This window comes from Pipistrellus hanaki (assembly GCF_964339955.1).
Source record: "Pipistrellus hanaki genome assembly, chromosome: 7".
Taxonomy (NCBI): Eukaryota; Metazoa; Chordata; class Mammalia; order Chiroptera; family Vespertilionidae; genus Pipistrellus; species Pipistrellus hanaki.
Window position 1 is genome coordinate 15,310,200 of NC_140509.1, and position 18,614 is coordinate 15,328,813.

Below are 18,614 nucleotides of genomic sequence, written 5' to 3' on the forward strand. Positions count from 1 at the left end.
CTTTCTGTGGCAGGGCCCCAAAAGCAAGCTCCAGAGTCAGAGTGCCTGGGTACAAAGCCTTGCCACTGACTAGCTATGTGACCTTGAGGAATTTATTTGTGACTTTGAGGAACTTATTTGCCCTCCCTGAGCCTCAGTTTTCTTTTCTGTAAAACAGAATAACGATGGTACTGACCTTATAGAATTGTTATGAGAATTAAGTGAACTATACTATGGCACACAGTAAGCGCTTAATAAATGTTAATTACATGACAAAGCACAATAGTTAAAAACATAAGGACTCTGCAGACATTGACTTCAAATCTGAGCCCTGCCATAAAATGGCTGTGTGACCTTGGGCAAGTTACTTAACCTCTCTGTGCCTCACCTGTAATATAGGGATAAAAGTACTCACCTATAATACGGGGATAAAAAAAGCTTGCATCAGGAGATGATGTCAAATGCTTAATAAATCAACAGCACTGAAACATGTTTTGGTGACATAGCAAATGCTATTCTGAGACAGGGATTCACATTGTTCTGGGGGCACCTTTCCCTTGGACCACGGACCTCTCCTTCTGCACGCTGCCTCTTGCTGAGGCTCTGTAAAGCTCATCTCCTGTCATCATGTGGCTTCTGGTTTAAGAACTGACATTGATTGGCTTTCCTGTTGGGATCAATGCCAGCTCCACAGCTGGTCACCACACCTTGACCTGAAACAGGTCTCGTAGCTCACCCCTGCCTCCAGGAGAATTTCCTTGTGGATGCTCTTCCAAACCTCCTTTAAGGTCCATAAAAGAGTCCTGCCTTTATGAGGTCTCCCGACAACTCCTGCCCACAGAGGTGTGTCCTTTCCTGTGAACGCTACACACCTAGGAACCTCACCCGAGACAGAGCTCATTCTGCTAACTGCGTTGTCTACTGTTATTTTCTAGTTATCTCACATCAGAATGGTAACAAAAGTACTAATTCCTAAGATATGTTCCACACCTCCATGCCAGACACTATTAAGCAGTCGTATGCTGACTTATTTAATTCTCTCGACAGCCTCTGGTACTGCCACGCCCCACATTTCACTGATGAGACAACACAGGCACAGAGAGGCCAATAACTTGGTGCAGGTCACAAAACCCTTAAATAGCAGAGTCAGGGTTTGAACCCAGCTAGCCTGACTCCAAGTCTGCAGCTGCCCACACAAGCATCACTTAATCAGGAGATTCTCCACAAAACTGTTGGTTTGTCTCAGGGACCCGCTGTCTTTTCCTTGCATCTTTTTCTCTACTGCCTCTTCCCATCCCCTTTCTTTCTGAGGACGAGTGTTAACATCCATGGGTGCTGGGGAGAACCTGTACCTGACAGTTCATACATGTTCTTGAAGAGTGACTAGAGCAGTGATGGGAGACAACTGGAATTTTAGAAGCCCGGATACTCCTTTGGTGAGGTTATTTCAGCTGCACTGAATATGAGGAACCAGCCCGAGAAGGAGGAGCGTCCACACTCAGGGCTGGTTCCTGCCAGCTTCCCCTGGAGCCTGCATTGGCCCTGTGCCCAGGGGGAGGGGAAGGGTCTTCCGCTGCATTCCTGCCTCCCTGCTCCCTGGGGCCTGGCCGTGGGCGTGGGGTGTGGGGGCCATCAGAGGCTCTCTCGATCCACACTTCATGGGCTGCGGTTGGGAGACTCAGCCCGAGAGAAGGTGGCCACTGGCGGTGACCTTTGGTCAGCTTTCCCCGGTGGAGATGTTATTTTCTCACTGCCCAGTGGTGTTAAAGATTGGTGCTGGCAGCCTTCTGCTAAAACGAAGATACATTTCAAAGCTCTCATGCAAAGAATTTGAAATCTTTGTGAGCACAAGGGTAACTTGCCTCTGCTCTCTGCCATCTGATTTAGCAGGTCTGGGTGTGTGTGTGTGTGTGTGTGTGTGTGTGTGTGTGTGTATGTGTGAAGAAACGTGCCTTTTTCACCGCCTATCCCCTTCAGTGAGGCCACCCTTTGAGAAACGCTGCTTCTGAACTAGCTCCTGAGTCTGTGGTGATGATCGGGAACTTTCAGGGAGCATGTTTGCAAAGTGCTGCTCCCACAGCTCTGTCACCTCCTGCCTCTCTACTGTCCAATGAGGATTCACAACGTTCTGTGAGAACAGCCTACGTTTTATTGTGAGCCCTGCAATCATTGGGAGGAATTGGGAAAACATACTGAAAGCAATAAAACCTTTCAGGAGCTCCCAGGTTTGAGAAGGAGCAGAGGACTGGCTGCCAGGTCTCGGGGCCTGGGCTTCAATGAGGCAGATGCTGGAATCTCACCAGGAACTGAATCCCACCACCGCTGCTCTTACTGGTGGGAAAAGCCGTGCTCACTCTAAGCCTCGGCTTCTTACGCTGTGGAAACCTTGGGCTGGGGCACACCAGATGCGTGTGAAATCTCTAGCTGTGGTGTGTGCCCGTGTGTCCAGCTGGCTGGGGCTCATGAGGGGTGGGGGCAGCTTTGTCCTCCTGAGTGCTCATGTCACTCTAGTTCTAGGACCTCTGAGACTCCAGAACTTTGGGTGCCGAGGACTCACGAGGGAACATAGATCCTGCCAGGGCTCCCACTGCTGAGATGAATGTTTACTTCAGAAGCGATAACAGAGCCTCCAACCGGGCCTCCCTCGGCTTGCCCTCCTAGAAGTACCCAGAGGAGTGTCTGAGCAACACTGGCCAGCTCCTCCAGGGGGGATCTCCTGGTCTTCAGCCAGCAGACACGAGGTCAGTGATTCCAGGAAACACCCCACCTGTTCCGCATGACTTCACAAACAACCAGAGGTGGGGCAGTGCCTGAAGAGGGTGTACTGTAGACAGTCATTCAGGAATAAGAGATGAAATTTATGTGTAGAAAGAAAATTCCCATGGAACCTGATGATAAGGGGTCCTCAAAGGTCACTGCTGTAGACAGATCTCTCTTCTCCTTGTCAAGGCCCTGTTCCTCACTCCTTTTTGACTTGACCTGGAATCCCAGATTTAAGATCTTTGCCTCAATATATATATATATATGACTGTCTGACCAGTAGCTATGATGTGCACTGACACCAGGGGGCAGACACTCAACTCAGGAGCTGTTGAGCTGCAGTGATTTGGCAGCTGTGGTTCTTGGGTGACACACCCAGAACCAGAGAGGAAGGAACCCTATTCCAGGGTGTGTCACCCAAGAACCACCCTCTCACAATCTGGGACCCCATGGGGATGTCGGAGAGCCAGTTTTGGCCTTAACCCCCCAGGCCAGGCCGAGAGATCCCAATCTGGAAGGACCCCACTCACTCAGCAGACGACCTTCGAGCTAAGCCACGGCACACCCCAGGTGTGGCTGGCCAGGGAGGGACTGTGGAAGGTTGGCTCCAGTGAGTGTCTGGCCCGTCTGGGCCAGTCCCGCCCCTCTGGCCACCTTCGAATTAATTTCCTTTCAATGTGCATGAATCCGTGCACTCAGACATAGTATTAAATAATTATCTTAACCAGGATCCTGTTGGAATGTCTCCTCACACAAGCATATTAATTAACACAGGTTTATTTGTACTAGAATAGTAAAAATAACTACTAAATCTTAAGTACTTGCTCTGTGTTTATCACTGTGCTAAGGCATACATGTGTGCGACATTTAATTCCCCCAACCCACTGATAAGGAGATACTATTTATTCCCATGTCACGTGGGGGAAACAGGTTAAGGGAGATAAAGAAAGGTGACTCTTTCCAAAGCTAATGAGGGTCTGAGCTGGGCTTCAGATTCAGGGCTGAGGCCACAGTTGGGAGTGGATCAATTATTCGGTCTTAAGAAAGGAAGGAAATTCTGATGCATGTAATCACATAGATATATTTTTAGGACATTATGCTAGGTGAAATAAGCCAGTCACCAAAAGACAAATACTGTGCAATTCCACTTATAGGAAGTGCTTAGAATAGTCAAAATTATAGACAGGAAGTAGAATAGTGGTTGCCAGGCGCTGAGGGAAGGGGACAATGGGGAGCTGCCATGTATAAGGTATAGATCTTAGTTTTGCAAGATGAAAAAGTTCTTCAGATTGGTTGCATGTCCATGTGAGTATATGTAACAGTACTGAACTACACACTTAACAATTGTCAAAATGGTGAATTTTATTTCAAAAGCTATAATTGTTTTTTTAAAGCTCATCACTATGCATTTACCATGATAGAAGGCCAGCCATGGAAGCTGGATGGCAGCTTAGAGCGGTGTAAGCTGATAAGAAGGGCTCAAGTGTACTTCTCCTATGGGGGTCTTTGGTCTTTGGGCTGTATGAAGATATTGTATCTTGAATGCAGATCTAGTGGGAAATGGGTGGGAGGGGCTTTTGAAAGGAGGGGACCTTCCAGGAAGATCAAGTTCAAATTCTACTAGCAGCTCTTGGAGATCAGAGGCTTATGCCCTGACAGCCTGTGCCACCAGGCAGATGGAGAGTCTTTGTTAGGGCCTCTGCAATGAGGGCCAACCTGGCACAATGGGAGGGCACTAGGACCCTGGAGCAGAGGAAAAGCTAACCCCATGACTGTGATCCCCTCACCCTTTGGCTCTCCCGTGCCTGGGGTAACTAGAGCTCTGCACTGACCCTGTGAATCCACAGGAAATGTAAGCATCTCCCTCTGTACCATATATGTGCACACTGCTGCACAAAATCATCAGGGTCACACTTGCACACAAAGTATACCGCCCAAGTCATGAAAGACATAAACAAAAAAAACCAAAAAAACAAAAAAAAGACAAAGAAAACCTAGGTGAAATGATGAAAACAGAAAAGAGGAAGTACATAAAGTCATAAAACAAAATCCTCAAAGTAGGACCAAGCATTTTAAATATGACATTAACGTGAGTAAATTATATACCACAATCAAAATAGGGTTTACTCAGATTTGATTTAAATGGGAGGAAAAAAGCCTCAAACACATGTTGTTTATAAAAGAACTAGTAAAGCAAAGTGATATATTAAAAGTTAAACAAAAAATAAAGGACAAAGATCAGGTGAACACAATACAAAGACAGGATGGATAACGAATTAAAAGCATGGCAAAAAGAGCCATCTCCAATGCTAAAATCAACCAATAAAGCCATAACAATGCTGATAGACTAAATAGAGTAGCATTAAAATAGCTTCTTTAAAAATCAACATGAAAAAAACACACTTTATAGTAGGAGAAATAATAATAGAAAACAGTGCTACAGTATTTAATATGTGTCAGACACTATTCTAAGGCAACTTATAAATATTAATTAATTTAATTCTCCAAGCAGTCATAGGAAATTAGTGCCACCATTATCATTGTTTTATTGGGGAAGAAGCTGAAACACAGAGAGAATTACATTAATCTCCCAAGATTCATAGCCCCTAACTTACTCTGTCTCTGATACATGGAGTAAGCTAAGGAAGGAATAACCCAATAATGTCCAAAAGAAAAAAATAATAATAAGACAGCACTTATTATTAAGTCAAGAAAAACTCCCATTAACTTCCTAAAGACAAAACTACCTGGATAATTTGTCACACAAAAAGCTTGATGATATCTCTGCCCCCTCAGCTATGCCAGTCTGTGATGATCACACACAATGAATATCTTTTGAAATGTCTGATGCTCAAGTTAAAATGAATCCTTTGAGAACACCCATTCTTTTCAATCCTCAAAATCTGCCTTACAGTCACCGTTGTCATTTTCACAGCATCTCCATTAGCATCGGAGATGTCTCTTTTTGTACAGCTTCAGGCCTAGTAGTGGCAGTTTTGTTAAAAAGGGAAGACTGGGGGATTTCAGAGCAAGACAAGTTGTCACCCATGCGTAGATACACTGCTGTCCATTTAGGTTTACCTCTCCTACCCCCATTTTCTCAAAGATCTTAAAAAAATTTTTAAAGCCATTTCCATCTGTGATATTCCCAGGATATCAGAAAAATGTGACAAGGAAAAATACAGCAGACATGGATTTACTCACCAAAGGATGAACAGTAGGTTCTATATTCCAGGTCGCTGTGACTTGGAAAGAATAAATCACAAGGATCACGAAGCACAGTGTGGTTCTCCCTGGATGTTTCATTTCTTCAAGTTTGAGTTGCTTTGCCTGAAATGGAAATGTGGTGGTTTAGAGATAGAGCAAGGTATTTATAAAACATGGTGAGAACTTAAAAACCCTATCTCAAAGGTCACATTACAAAAGGACATTTTCAGCAGAGAAAGGAGGTGCGTTGAGGTATCTACACTTGAGAACAGCCTCTGCTCCAGACCCTTGGGAGAGGAAATGTGAGGCAGGATGAGGGTTGGGGAGGATGGGCGATGGTACATGTAAATAGGACAAAGGTGACGGACGTTGGGGTAAGTTTTCTTTATACATTGTGAAAGAGGGAGATAAGAAACAAGAAAAGAGAAAGAAAAATGAGGGAAAATAAGAAAAAGGAAAAGACTATATAGTATGAAATAATTTTAACCTTCGGATTCAGTACACATAATATATGAACAAAAGGATTAGAGATTAATATTTAACCTTTGCTACATGCAACACTAATATTTTCAATTCTCGTTTATCCTTATTTTTTCTTTTAATTTAATTTTTTATTAAATTGACTTCATGTCTCATAGTATGGAAAATCTTAGACTTAAACCATCAAATTAAAGTTGTATTTTATAGTCCCGTAATATGTAGCGTAGAATATTAACATTATAATATGCCCAATCCTGTGTATTGATTTTTGTTGCCCCTTGCAAATTTTCTATTACTTTTATTTTATTATTTGTTCTCTTCCTTATAATTTTATTTTATTATCATTTTTAAATTTATCTTTATTGTTAAAAGTAGTGACTGCCCCCTTCATCTCACTCCTGCCTGCCCCCTCCCAGACCTTCCCCAAACTATTGTCCATGGCCTATGTCTATGTATTGATTTTTGATAATTATCTTTTTATAATGATGGTAATGAAAACAAAGTTTTTAGGTGACCAGATTACTTACTATGGCAATTAAAAAGTAGACTATCAGATGGAAGAATCCCAAACCTCATGGATCTGAGGACCAGGAGAAAGCACCTTGTGGAAATTTTTCCTTACTGACTTTCCTATGCCCATGTGTTCTGAAAAGAGCACAAGACTAAGAAATGGGTAGGGATTAAAGTCCAGAATTACTATAAACTAGCTGTGTTTCCTCGAATAAGTTGGTTATCTGAGTCTCAGTTCCCGAATCTGCCATAGGGAGATAATTACCTCTAATGCTCTCACAGACTTTTCTGAGACTCACAGGCAACTAAAAACCATGAAGAGCTCCAGGGCCGCAGTCTGCTGTGGTTTTCACCCTGACTGCTGGTGGAATCCAGAGGGCAACCATCAGGAAGGGCAGTCCTTGGCCCAGGCACTGCAGAGAGTGCCAGGCGGCCGTGGCCAAGATAACACAGAAATGACTGCCAACACTTACATGCCGGAGAGAATTGTGTTTCAATCACCAGCTGCCAGCTGCCTCCTTTTCCTTTCCCCCAGTTTTAAGGGGGAAGTATAAGGCCTTGGTAAACTGACCCAATTGGCAAACATGACAATCAAATACATTTTTAAAATTCTGCAACTGGATGGTTTGGGGGAAATGCTTTGCAATTTGGGTTACAGGAACAGATATTTGAGATCAGATACATCTGCTCATGGGAAATCATAGCAACTCATTGTCAGTTCTCTACCTGAGGTTTTTTTCTCCCTCATTGAAAGAATGTGGGTTTCTGTAGATATTGGGCAGGCTGGTTCAGTGTGGTGATAGTAACCGTTGCCACGATGAATGGAGTATGTAGGCAGCAACTTAATGTTTTTCACGCCCCAACTTAGTGTTGGCTGGTTCCATACTGAGGCAGTAAATCAGGGGATGAGAGTTAGTACACGAATGGTTAATGAACCTCCCTTGATTTGCAACACCCATGGAGGGACTCAGGTATTAGAAGGACCCACGCTGACTCTATATCTTTCCACCATTCTCCAATGTTGGCCTTTCATTGAATTAGCAAGAATTATAATGTCCCTAAGTGGCTACATCTTGTCCTACTGAATAGGCCACCATCCACTACTGTCCACTGTCCCCATCTTCCCCAGCCTTCCCCAGGACAGCTCTTGACTAAATCAACATTCTTTACTCAAAGGAAGTATTTGGTGACAACAAAATCACAGGTCAATAGAAATAGAGAAGTAGGCAGAACCCACTATGGGGAGGGGGGTTCCCTGGATGCAGAAGAGTGATGACCGCTGTGTGCAGTCATCAGTCACTCTGTGCAGGTGAGGGGTTCGCCACCTGCAAGGAGAATGCCACTCCTTTGAGAGAGAGGTAATTTCAAAATATGTGACAACCTGTACATCATGGGCATGACCAATTAGAACAGTGATACCGGCTGAAGATCAGGTCAGCTTTTGAGATTGCTATGACATGTGGGGGGAAACCTGAAGATGCACATGTCTTACCTAACCCTCCAGCTCAAAGCTATTCTTGTCTGTGAGAAAGGCAGTAGAAAATCTTACACTTGGCTAATGGAGGCAAAAATCAAAATTTATCCAGTGGAAAGTAAAGAGCATTATCCCACATCCACGGCAATGTGTCTTTTGTAGCGCTCCCTTAGTCATAAATCCCCTAGAGGTTCTTGTTTATTCCAAATTCCTGGAGTTAAGGACAGATGACCGCTAAGAGATACAGAAATGAACAGCAAGAGAGAGAAAGTGATCTGATATCACCCCCAATTTCTTTCTCTTTTAAAATGATAAATCCTGAACATTCTGTACTAAAACTCACCAACCTATGTGAGCCGGCTGTGTCTTAGAAAAAACTGGGAAATATGATCTAACCCTATGGTGATGACCAACTTCCTGGCCTCCTCTGACTCTATTTTCCTGTCCTTGGAGTTAGGGAGAGGGGAGTTAAGCACCCTGACATCAGATGCCAGGAATAGGTCGTCAGGGTTCTCAGCAGCCGGCATTGGGAGGATGAGGGTCTGGGTTCCTTGGAGCAGTCTCTAAGGACATTCTCCTGCAGGAGCTGTCATTGTGAATTGGGCCTGAAACAGGCCAGGAAACAGCTATCCCAAATCTTTGAAACAGCCAGTACTTAAGATCAACTGCTCTTTTGGAAACACTTCATCAGCCTTGACCTACCCAGACTTGGAGTAGGAAGAGGAGTAAATGGGTTTGTCAAAGCCTGTTCACAAAATGATCACATCTGTGAGGTCATCATCAAATTGTGACTCCAAGCTATTTATAAATAGGACAATAGTGGGATTCTCCCTGGTAATGATTTATTTCCTAAGCTTTACACAGCTCTGCCTTTCGGGCTCTCCTGCAGTCCTTGGCCCCTCTCCCTGGGGAGTCCAATCTAGTTACTCTCCTCTTGGGAACTAGGTAGGTAAGAGGTGAAAGAGAGCCCATGTTTGATCAGCCTCTGCCTGGTGCCTCCCTCTTCCTTCAGCCCAGGGCTCTGCTCCTAGCTCCAGGCCAGCACACGGACACTCCTAGAGCTTTGCCAGGTACCACCACCATAGAAGGAAGTTTCCTGGACTATTTGTGTAGCATCTGCTTCAGTGGTTTTTATCCCTGGCTGTGCATTAGAACCAATACTTAGGGTGTTTCTTCTTTTGTTTGTTTCAATATTATCCCAGAGCAATTAAATCAGAATTTCTGGGGGATGGGAGCTGAGAGTTGGTGTCTCTTCCCATCACCATCCCCTGGTCCTTCCCATCACCAACCTATAGCTCTCCCTCTACTAAAGAAACTATGTAGAAACAGAATCTTCAGGGGGATGCATTTAAGAGGCAGTCAATTAGCAGTGGATGAATGGATGGATGAATGGGAGTATGGACTCAGAGGTGATCCACATAACAGTTTTGATGCAATCCAACAAACTATATGAGATATATAACAGAAGCCACCAGTGGCTCATGGGACTGGTAACCATCACCCTTTGGGCTGCTTTGTTCCCTTTGAAATGGAGATGGCTGCCTCTGCTTATGCTGCTCTCTGCCTGAAATCCTCTTTTGTGAGCTTGTCTTCTATATCTCAAATAGTGTCAAATGTGTTTGGCACTTCTGGACCAACGAATACAGGCTACTTTTTATTGGCCCAAAATTATGCTATGCATTCACAAATTGAAATGACTCCGGGTCCTTGCCCCTGAGAAGCTCTTAATCTTGGGAAGACATGAAAAATATGGTTAAAGAAATATAAACTAAAAGGAAGCAAGCTTGAAAGACACATTTTTATTAAATGCCTACTATATATCAGGCACAGAGCTAAGTACAATAAATATGTCAACTCATTTATTTATCTCTCCCAATAACTCTGTGAGGTAGGCATTTTAATCCTAATCCAGAGATGAGAAAATATTAAAGACCCAGACAGGTTACAGAACCTACCTGGGCCACATAGCTAGGAGGTAGCAGAGTCAGATGCGCCCCCAAGTTGGCCTTTGGCCAAAATGATTTGTAATGTGCACGTGATAAACAAGACAGGAATTGAGGATAGGGGGACCTTGGATGAGCTTTGGAGTGACCAGGGTCACTAGCCAGATCCTGAAGGATGGGCAATACTTCAATGTCTAATGGAGAAAGAAAGAATTTCAGGCAGAAAAGGAGCAGCAGAAGCAGAAACAGCTCTGTTTCAAAGGGAACAAAACAGCCCAAAGGGTGGTGCTTAGCAGACTTGTGAGCCACTTGTGCAAGTTCCCTTGAGTAGCTTGTGACATGGGCTCAGTGTGGTCCTCAGGAGGACATTGTTCTCCTGAGCAGAGCAATTGCAGCTCTAACTTGGAAAGAGGATGAATTTGATGGTCTTGGGCTCAAGTTATTCCCTCCTTCCTGTACTGGAAAGAACAGCAGCTTTGACGCCAAACAGGCTTGTGTTCTGATTTCAGCTCCACCACTTAATAAACTAGGGTCCAGGCATTTAACCCCACTGAGCTTCAGTTTCCTGGCTTGAATGATGAGAGTTTCCTGATGTGAATAACAAGGGTCACAGTACCCATTTTGCATAATTGTCATAAAGATTAACGATCATGCCCAGGAAGCACAAAAGGGCTTGGTCATAGTTGAAATTTGATATGGGCTGAGTTGTGTCTCTCCAAAATTGATGTGATGAAATCCTAAATCCTTATGCCCCAAAATGTGACCTTCTTTAGAGACAGGGTCTTTAAAAAGGTAATTAACTAAAATGAGGTCATTAGGGTGGACCCTAATCCAATATGACTAGTGACCTTATAAGAGGAGATTAAGATACAGATAAACACAGAAGGACCATGTGAAAACACCAGAGGAAGATGGCCATCTATGAGCCAAGGAGAGAGGCCTCTGAAGAAATCAATCCTGCCAACACCTTGATTTTAGAATTCTAAGATCCAGAATGGTGTGAAAATTAATTTCTCACAGTCTAGCATACTCATAGAATTTTTTTAAATTACCTCTTTTAATTTTTAAAAATGCTAAACAGGGGGCTAGGGAGATGTTTGGTGAGCTTTGGAGTGACCACAGTCACTTACTCTGGTCTGTTGCTTAACATTTATTGTTTATTCTGAATATGTTTTATGAAAATTGAAGAATGTATTCTTGGTATGTCTGGTCAGAGCATAAAAACCATCAGAATTGGAAGACAAATTAGAATTCATCTCTAGTTCAAGCTTCCCAACCCCCTGACACACACACTTTAGTTTTTGAGATGAGAAAACTAAGGCCTAGCAAGATCGTTGTGTCTCAAATGCAACTGGGGGTTGAATCAGTCAGGACTCAAGAGATCAATCAAGGATTCTTAAAATTCCAGACAATACTATTATTATGGAGTCAGGCAAGCTATTTATAATAGGATTGTGGATAGTAATTGTTATTGATGATGATGATCCCTGTCATTTACTGGGAGCTCACTATGCTCCAGGCATGGTGCTCAGCTCTCTCCAAGGCTTATATCATTTAACCCTGTCAGTGATCCTATGGTACCACTAAATCATCACTACTATTCAGATATGGAAATGGAAGGTTGGAAGGAAGAATAACTCTACAAGGCCACATAGCTGAGATGTGGTAGTGGCAAAATTAAAAAGCAAGCAGTCTATACTACTGGGGACAGGTACCATTTGGGCTATGAGATCTTCCTGGTGGGATAGCAATAAGAATAAATGGAAAACTTTCTCTATATGAACACTAGACCAGGCAACTGGAAACATGAGTTCTAGCCCCATTTTGCCACTAACTTACTGTATGACTTAGGGCAAGTCACTTTACCTCTCTGTTTTGTTACTTGCAAATTCAGGGAGTTGACTGCACTCAGTGATTTCAAAATTGGGATGTAAGAGTTGGCCTCTGAAGGCCCTATTACTGTTCAAAGAGTCCAAAATTATAATTTTTCAAAACTAGTGTAACCTCACTTAGGCTTCTGAACTTAGCTAATCATAACTGTTATATTTATCCAACCACCTTTGACAACCTACCTCTGACTACACAGTCCAGGTCCTCACTGCCTATCATGCACACCATTGCAATGGCTTCCATTCCTTTCCTCTCTGCCCTATTGTCTACAAGAGCACAAGGTTGATTTTCCAGATCTCCTTTTACCTTCTATTTGTCTCCCCATTGCCTTCAGAATAAAGAAAATCACTTTCACTCATATCAAGGCCCTCCATGGCCTGAATTTTATTTTTCAGAGCTGGTATGTTTAAAAAGCACCTATCATATTTTAATTACTGAAGCAGGTTGTTTTTCCATAATATAAAATAATGCAAGAAATGTTCAAGTGTTCATGCAAAGTAAAATTACAAAAACTAATACTTGAGAATTAATTTGGGTCACAGTGGGGGGTAGTAATTATTATTGTAAAAGTATTTCTCAGTGTTTGGCAAAAACAAAATAATTTACATGATTTGTTAATCTCCACCTTTCCCTGCTCCATAGCCCCAGAATAATCACTGCATACTCAAATTCTATCCACTCTTTAATGTCCATGCAATAAATCCCATCATCTGCTCAGCTATAAACAGTACCCACTTCCTCGAAGCACCCACTTTATCTAGGCTCTCACCCTTCCTCCTCACATTATATTTATTGTTGTAAAGTATTATATGAAGCAAGTCTATGTATCCGCTCACCCAAGTATTCACTGGACAAACATTTATAAAATCCTACTAAGTGCCAAGTTGCTTTGCTAAGTTCATGGAGAACAGCAGAAAACAAGAGAATGGTCCCTGTCCCCATGAAACTTAGTCTAATTAAGTAGATGAGCTTTATTAAAGACCAGAGAGCCACACTATAGATTACTCAGTTTATTGTGTAATTATGATTGTGAAAGTGCTACCAAGAAAGATAATCATAATACTAATATTTGCTTAGCATTCACTATGTACCAGACACTGATCAGAGCACTGACTGTGTGAAATTATAAAAAATATATATACATCTTTTATGATTTCAGAGAGGAAGGGAGAGGGAGAGAGAGATAAAAACATCAATGATGAGAATCATTGATCAGCTACCTCCTACACAACATCACTGAGGACTGAGCCCACAATCCGGGCATGTGCCCTAGACCAGAATTGAACGTGGGAACCTTTAGTCCATAGGCTGATGCTCTATCAACTGAGCCAAACTAGCTAGGGCAACATTTTTAATTCTCACAACAATTCCTAGAAGTGATTGTAGGATAATATCTAATTTATAATATGATGTCAAATTAACTGAGCCACGGAGTGGTTAACTTCCCTAAATTGCACAGCTGGTAAGGGGCAAAGCCAGAATTTGAACCTTGGAATTTTAACTCTAGAGGCCATCATTTTAACCACTGTGCTTAACTGTCTAACAATCCTATTAAGAGAAGAATATGACACAGCCTTGGGAACTTGTGGAAGTATCCCAGAGGAAGTATTTAATTGAGCTGAAATCTGAAACAGGAGTTGGAGTGAGCTAAAAACAAAACGAGTGGTTGGAGGGAGAAGAGGGAGAAGATTCCAGGCAGAAAGAAGATCATGTGCAAAGGCCCTGCAGTGGGAAAACACATGGCACAATCAAGTTGCTGTAAGCAGGTCAGAGTGGGTAGGATTTCAAAAGGAAGCAGAGCGGGGTATGAGATCAGACTGGTGAGGTGAGCAGAAGCGAGGCAGACAAGCCTTGTACTTGTAATCACAGGAGTTGGTAAGATTGATTAGGAAGACAGAGAAAGAACAGAGAAGAAGACCTACAACCAAGGCCCACAGAATTTCAATCATCAAAGGTCTGTTCAAGGAAGATGATTGAGTCAGGATGTTTGGGAATGAGAGCCCAGAGAGGCTGGAGGGAAACAAGGCTAGAAGAAAGGCTGGAACCAGGGAAGGGCAAGTTTTCAAGGACCAGAGTGTGGTAGACTATGTCTGACAGTGCTGAGAGGTCTGCTAAGGGGAGGACTGAGAGTTCCCATTGGATTTGGAAATATACTATGTTTAGTAAGAGGGATCTCATTAGGGTGACGGGGGAGGACATTATTTGGGAAAAGTTGCAGAGTGTAGGAGGTGAGAATTTGAAGGTGATGAGCACATAAAACTCAAGAAATCTGGTTGCAATGTGGAAGAGAGAAAGAGTGAGGCTCATCCCAGGTATAAGCTGTTTAACCTTGATGCCACACATTATACACATGGCTTTCCTTTTAGAGAAGAACTAACTGCATTGCATACTAGGACAATATCAAAAGAAGCCGTTCCTCTTACTAAACCTTGGCCTGTGGCTGGTTATCTAGACAAGTTATTATATTCTTTGAAACAAGCCAAAGGCATATTTCCCTATGTTCAAAGGTATAAATGTATACCTGTGGTTATGTTTTAAACAGGTATTTCTGAATCAAAATAGAGATTAGTGGATAAATTGCAAATAGATATGCATATATACCATTCTACTACTAGAGGATAATTTAAAGCAGAGTTTCTCTCGATGATGGATGGTAATACCAAATTTCAAGAGGATTTTCATTGCAAATTTTGGGGTGATTATTATTCTTTGCTCATCTCCATGAGGCATAGGGTTGCAATAAGGACAGAGTGTCATCAGTAGCCACCCTTCTGAATTGTAGAGGTAAAGATGAAAAATGCTCAAGTATAGCTTTAAGAGCCTGCCTTCATAGCTCTGTATTTTCAACCACAGAGGTAATAGACTTATCTTTGCGGACCTTATTGAATTAGATGATTCATCCCTCACACATGCAGAACTATAAGCTAAACATTTATTTAACACAAACCCGAAACACAATACCAATTAAAGACCTTCCTTGAAATGTTTTTTCTGTTTCATTTTCCTTTGCCTTGAAATAAGGTCCTGCAGCAGCATTGTGTTGGGTGGCTCAGTGCTATCAGATTACAGAGGGACATTTGTTTGTACACAATGGGGTCAAGTTTTCCAAAACACACCACACATGTGTGCAGCCTTGATAACCTTTTATCCTTCTGTCCTTGTTGTAAATCTCTGGAAGATTTTAACCTTTAAGCAGAGATTGCCATCTTTATGAAAACACTGAGTTCCTTACTGTGATCTTATCTCATGTGTCTTGCTACTTTCATTTACCACGGAGGGGTCTCCCTCAGCCCCGGTCAAACAATGCTGGGGTGCGTTCCAGTTGCCACGGTGGGGAGCCTATGGCTGGCTGCAGTGCTGCAAAGAGCATCAGAGGGCTTGGGTGTGAGGCCAAGCCCTACAGTTTGGTGGTTCTTCATTAGATGAGATTCAAAATAACACTGGAGTATTTTCACAATAATCATAATGGACCAATCAGAGCTGTCTTTGTGCAGGAGCAGAGGCCTGGGGCTAGACAGTGGAGAGGTCTGTGGGAAGGTCCATGGTGTCCCAAAAGGAAGTGTGGAGGGAATCCTCCAGGCTCAGGGCAGGAGTTACTGCATGGTTTAAAATATCCCAATTGTTTAATAATTAGTAGGGCCATCTTAGCTCTCTGTTTCTTCCTTTCACAGCCCTCTTCCACTCCACGCCTCGAGACCAGGAGTTGGTATCCTTGACCACTGACTTAATGTCTCTGAAATTTTCATTTTGCTCTTAGGGATTTTGTTTGACTTTAAGATTGATGTGTGTGCACTACTCAAAATGAAAGAAGTACTCTGAGAAGTCATGGCCATTCCATGATTTCCTTCATCTGGACATCCTCACTTTAGTTTTCACTTCATTATGAGAGTATTTTATAAAGACAAACCCAATAGCACTCTTCACTAGTCCTCCTATTCCTTGGTTTCTTATTGGTTTCTGATACCAAGTAGCACCTCCTCCTTCCCAGTGACCTCTTTTCCTCTCCTGAGTCTCATCACTCCACTTTTTGCTCCTTTCCCTCCACCTTCTGTAATTCTGTCCTCCTCATTCTTTCAGTGCTTCACTGTGAACCTACCGAAACCTCTCCTGGATCCGGGGCTTATTTCTCGGGATACCCTTTCTCTTAGGAACATTGCCCATTACCACTGTTTTAATTAACAACTTATGTGACAATTCCCAAAACTGTATTGCCACCCGGATCTCTTTGCTAAATAATAGGAGCTTCTCTCCAACTATGCTATTTCCAACTAAGTCTAAATTCAACTCATTTAACATTGAACATGCTCCCTTCTCTCCCAGTGCTGTCTGCTAACCCACCCTGCTCAGATTTACCAACGGCTGACTTCTTCCCAGTTTCCTGGCTCACAACCCCCACAGGTGTCCTTAGACACAAGAATTGAGGGCACGAGTGGGGGCACTAAGTCAACCAGTCACTAAGTCCTGTTCATGACTCACTGCTGATGTTTGCTTTTCCTCGGCCACAACACTGGTTTGGTCATTGTCATCTCACACCTGGATGACTGCAGGAATCTCCTCAATGGGCCCCCTCCCTCCTTTCTTCTCTGCCCTATAACCGATCATAGCACAGGCTGATTAATTTGTGTACAGCACTATTTTTCATAGATTGCTACTATACTACATTACATCTCAAATGCCCAGAGAATATTTGAGCCAATTCACCTGGCAAACATGATCACTACAACCTCGTGTAAACCCAGATGGGCCACATCTTCCTACATAGCACTTGGATACAGGGCAGGCTGACTTGCTTACAAGCTTATAGTGTACCTTCCTTTGTAAAATATACCATACATATTAATAATAACTACTGGTTGAGTGGATTGCTATCTCTCAGCTTCTTCTATACTACTCTTTCCTTTTTCAGTCTTACCTTACATCGTAACAATGATTACTATCATTTATCAAGCCCAAGCATTAGGCTCAGCACAGTGGACACACTAAGCTCATTTATTTCTTCCAACCCTTTATTGTTAGAGCTACATTATCCCCACTTTACAGGTGAAGACACTGAGGTTTGGGTAAATGAAAGAACATATGCAGGTCTCACAGTAGGTAGTTGAGTCTGCTGCCAAAGTCTGAACTCCTCACCTTTAGAGCATGCTGCCTCTTTTCTTTCCCAGCGATACATCTTTCTCCAGAATATACTGTGTTTCCCTCCTCAGATACTCCTCTGCCCCTGTCTTTCAGGTCTTTCTACAGAATTGTTGTGGATTTCCAGCTCAGCATGGTAATGAGTGCATGGACTGAAGTCAGACTGTCTGAGCTAGATCCCTGATTCTCCTACTTGCTAGCTGTGTGTGTCTCAGGCACTTTACTTAGAATTGTGTACCCTCCTCTAAAAAAAACAGGGATTAGAATAGCAGCTGAGGTATAAGATGATTGGAACAACTAAATGAGTTAATCTTTATAGAGCACTGAACACTGAGCACACTCAGTAATTATTGCCTGTTACGAAATTTTCCAATGCCTGAGCCTTTCCTCCCATTAAGAGTATAAGCTTAAAGGAAAGGATCGTTTGTCTTTTTAATTTGATAGCAAGTCTCTCCTATGGAGATTCCTGCACTATGCTGTGATTTAAAAATTTTTAGTGTTGTATTACCTTTAAGAAATAGGCAATGTTCTAATTATTTTAACCATCACAACCAGAGTCATACAATATGGGCTGAAATGCTGAGCTGGTAACAAACTCGTGAATTCACAATGTACCCATGGCCAACACATACTTTTCACCCAACAAGCCTTTCTTGCAGAATCTATGCCCAAACTCACAGGCATGGGGGGTTAGGAGGACTCAGAGAAGCCGAGAGGGACCTCCCAGTGCCTTTGTAGGAGAGGCAACAATTACACTAATGAACTTAAATTATATAAAGAAATGTCAGGGTGGAGAGGTTCTAGGGCCACATTTTATGACTCCAAAGCAGCCCTGATTTATTGACTATCCATATTTAGGTCAATAGAGAAAGTGGCAGATCAGCAAAGCATAATTAGTATTTCTTTTCCCCTTTTTCTTGGAATCAGGACAAAACGTGTTAAAGCAACACTGCGTAAAATCTATAACCTCCCACGGTCACTTGGCCCTGGGAGAGCACATCCTGTTTACCTAGAACATTTCATCTGATTTTGTAAAATCTGCAAGTCACAGGAGCCACAGTATCTGCAGTGAAGTCCGGGGGTGCGGGGGGGGGGGGGGGGGGGGGCTGTTTCAATCTAAACGCGAAAGGCAGGGCGCTGGCCGGGAGCTGGGAAACTCTCATAGGCAGCTGTGAACTCCTCGCTCTCAGCAGCAGAATCCTCTACATCAGTGGTTCTCAACTTTTCAAATGCCACGA

At 42.9% G+C, this 18,614-nt stretch overlaps 1 protein-coding gene across 5 annotated transcripts in view; it reads right to left on the reverse strand.

Annotated features, from left to right (window-relative positions):
• ADGRF5 (adhesion G protein-coupled receptor F5) overlaps positions 1–18,614 on the reverse strand; it is a 101,192-nt gene that overhangs the window by 48,643 nt on the left and 33,935 nt on the right. For all 5 annotated transcript variants that reach the window (XM_084889827.1, XM_084889824.1, XM_084889826.1 and 2 more), the window contains exon 2: positions 5,944–6,069. In XM_084889827.1, coding sequence (XP_084745953.1) covers positions 5,944–6,045 — 102 coding nt within the window. In that variant the 5' untranslated portion in view covers positions 6,046–6,069. The remainder of the gene's footprint in view (positions 1–5,943; positions 6,070–18,614) is intronic.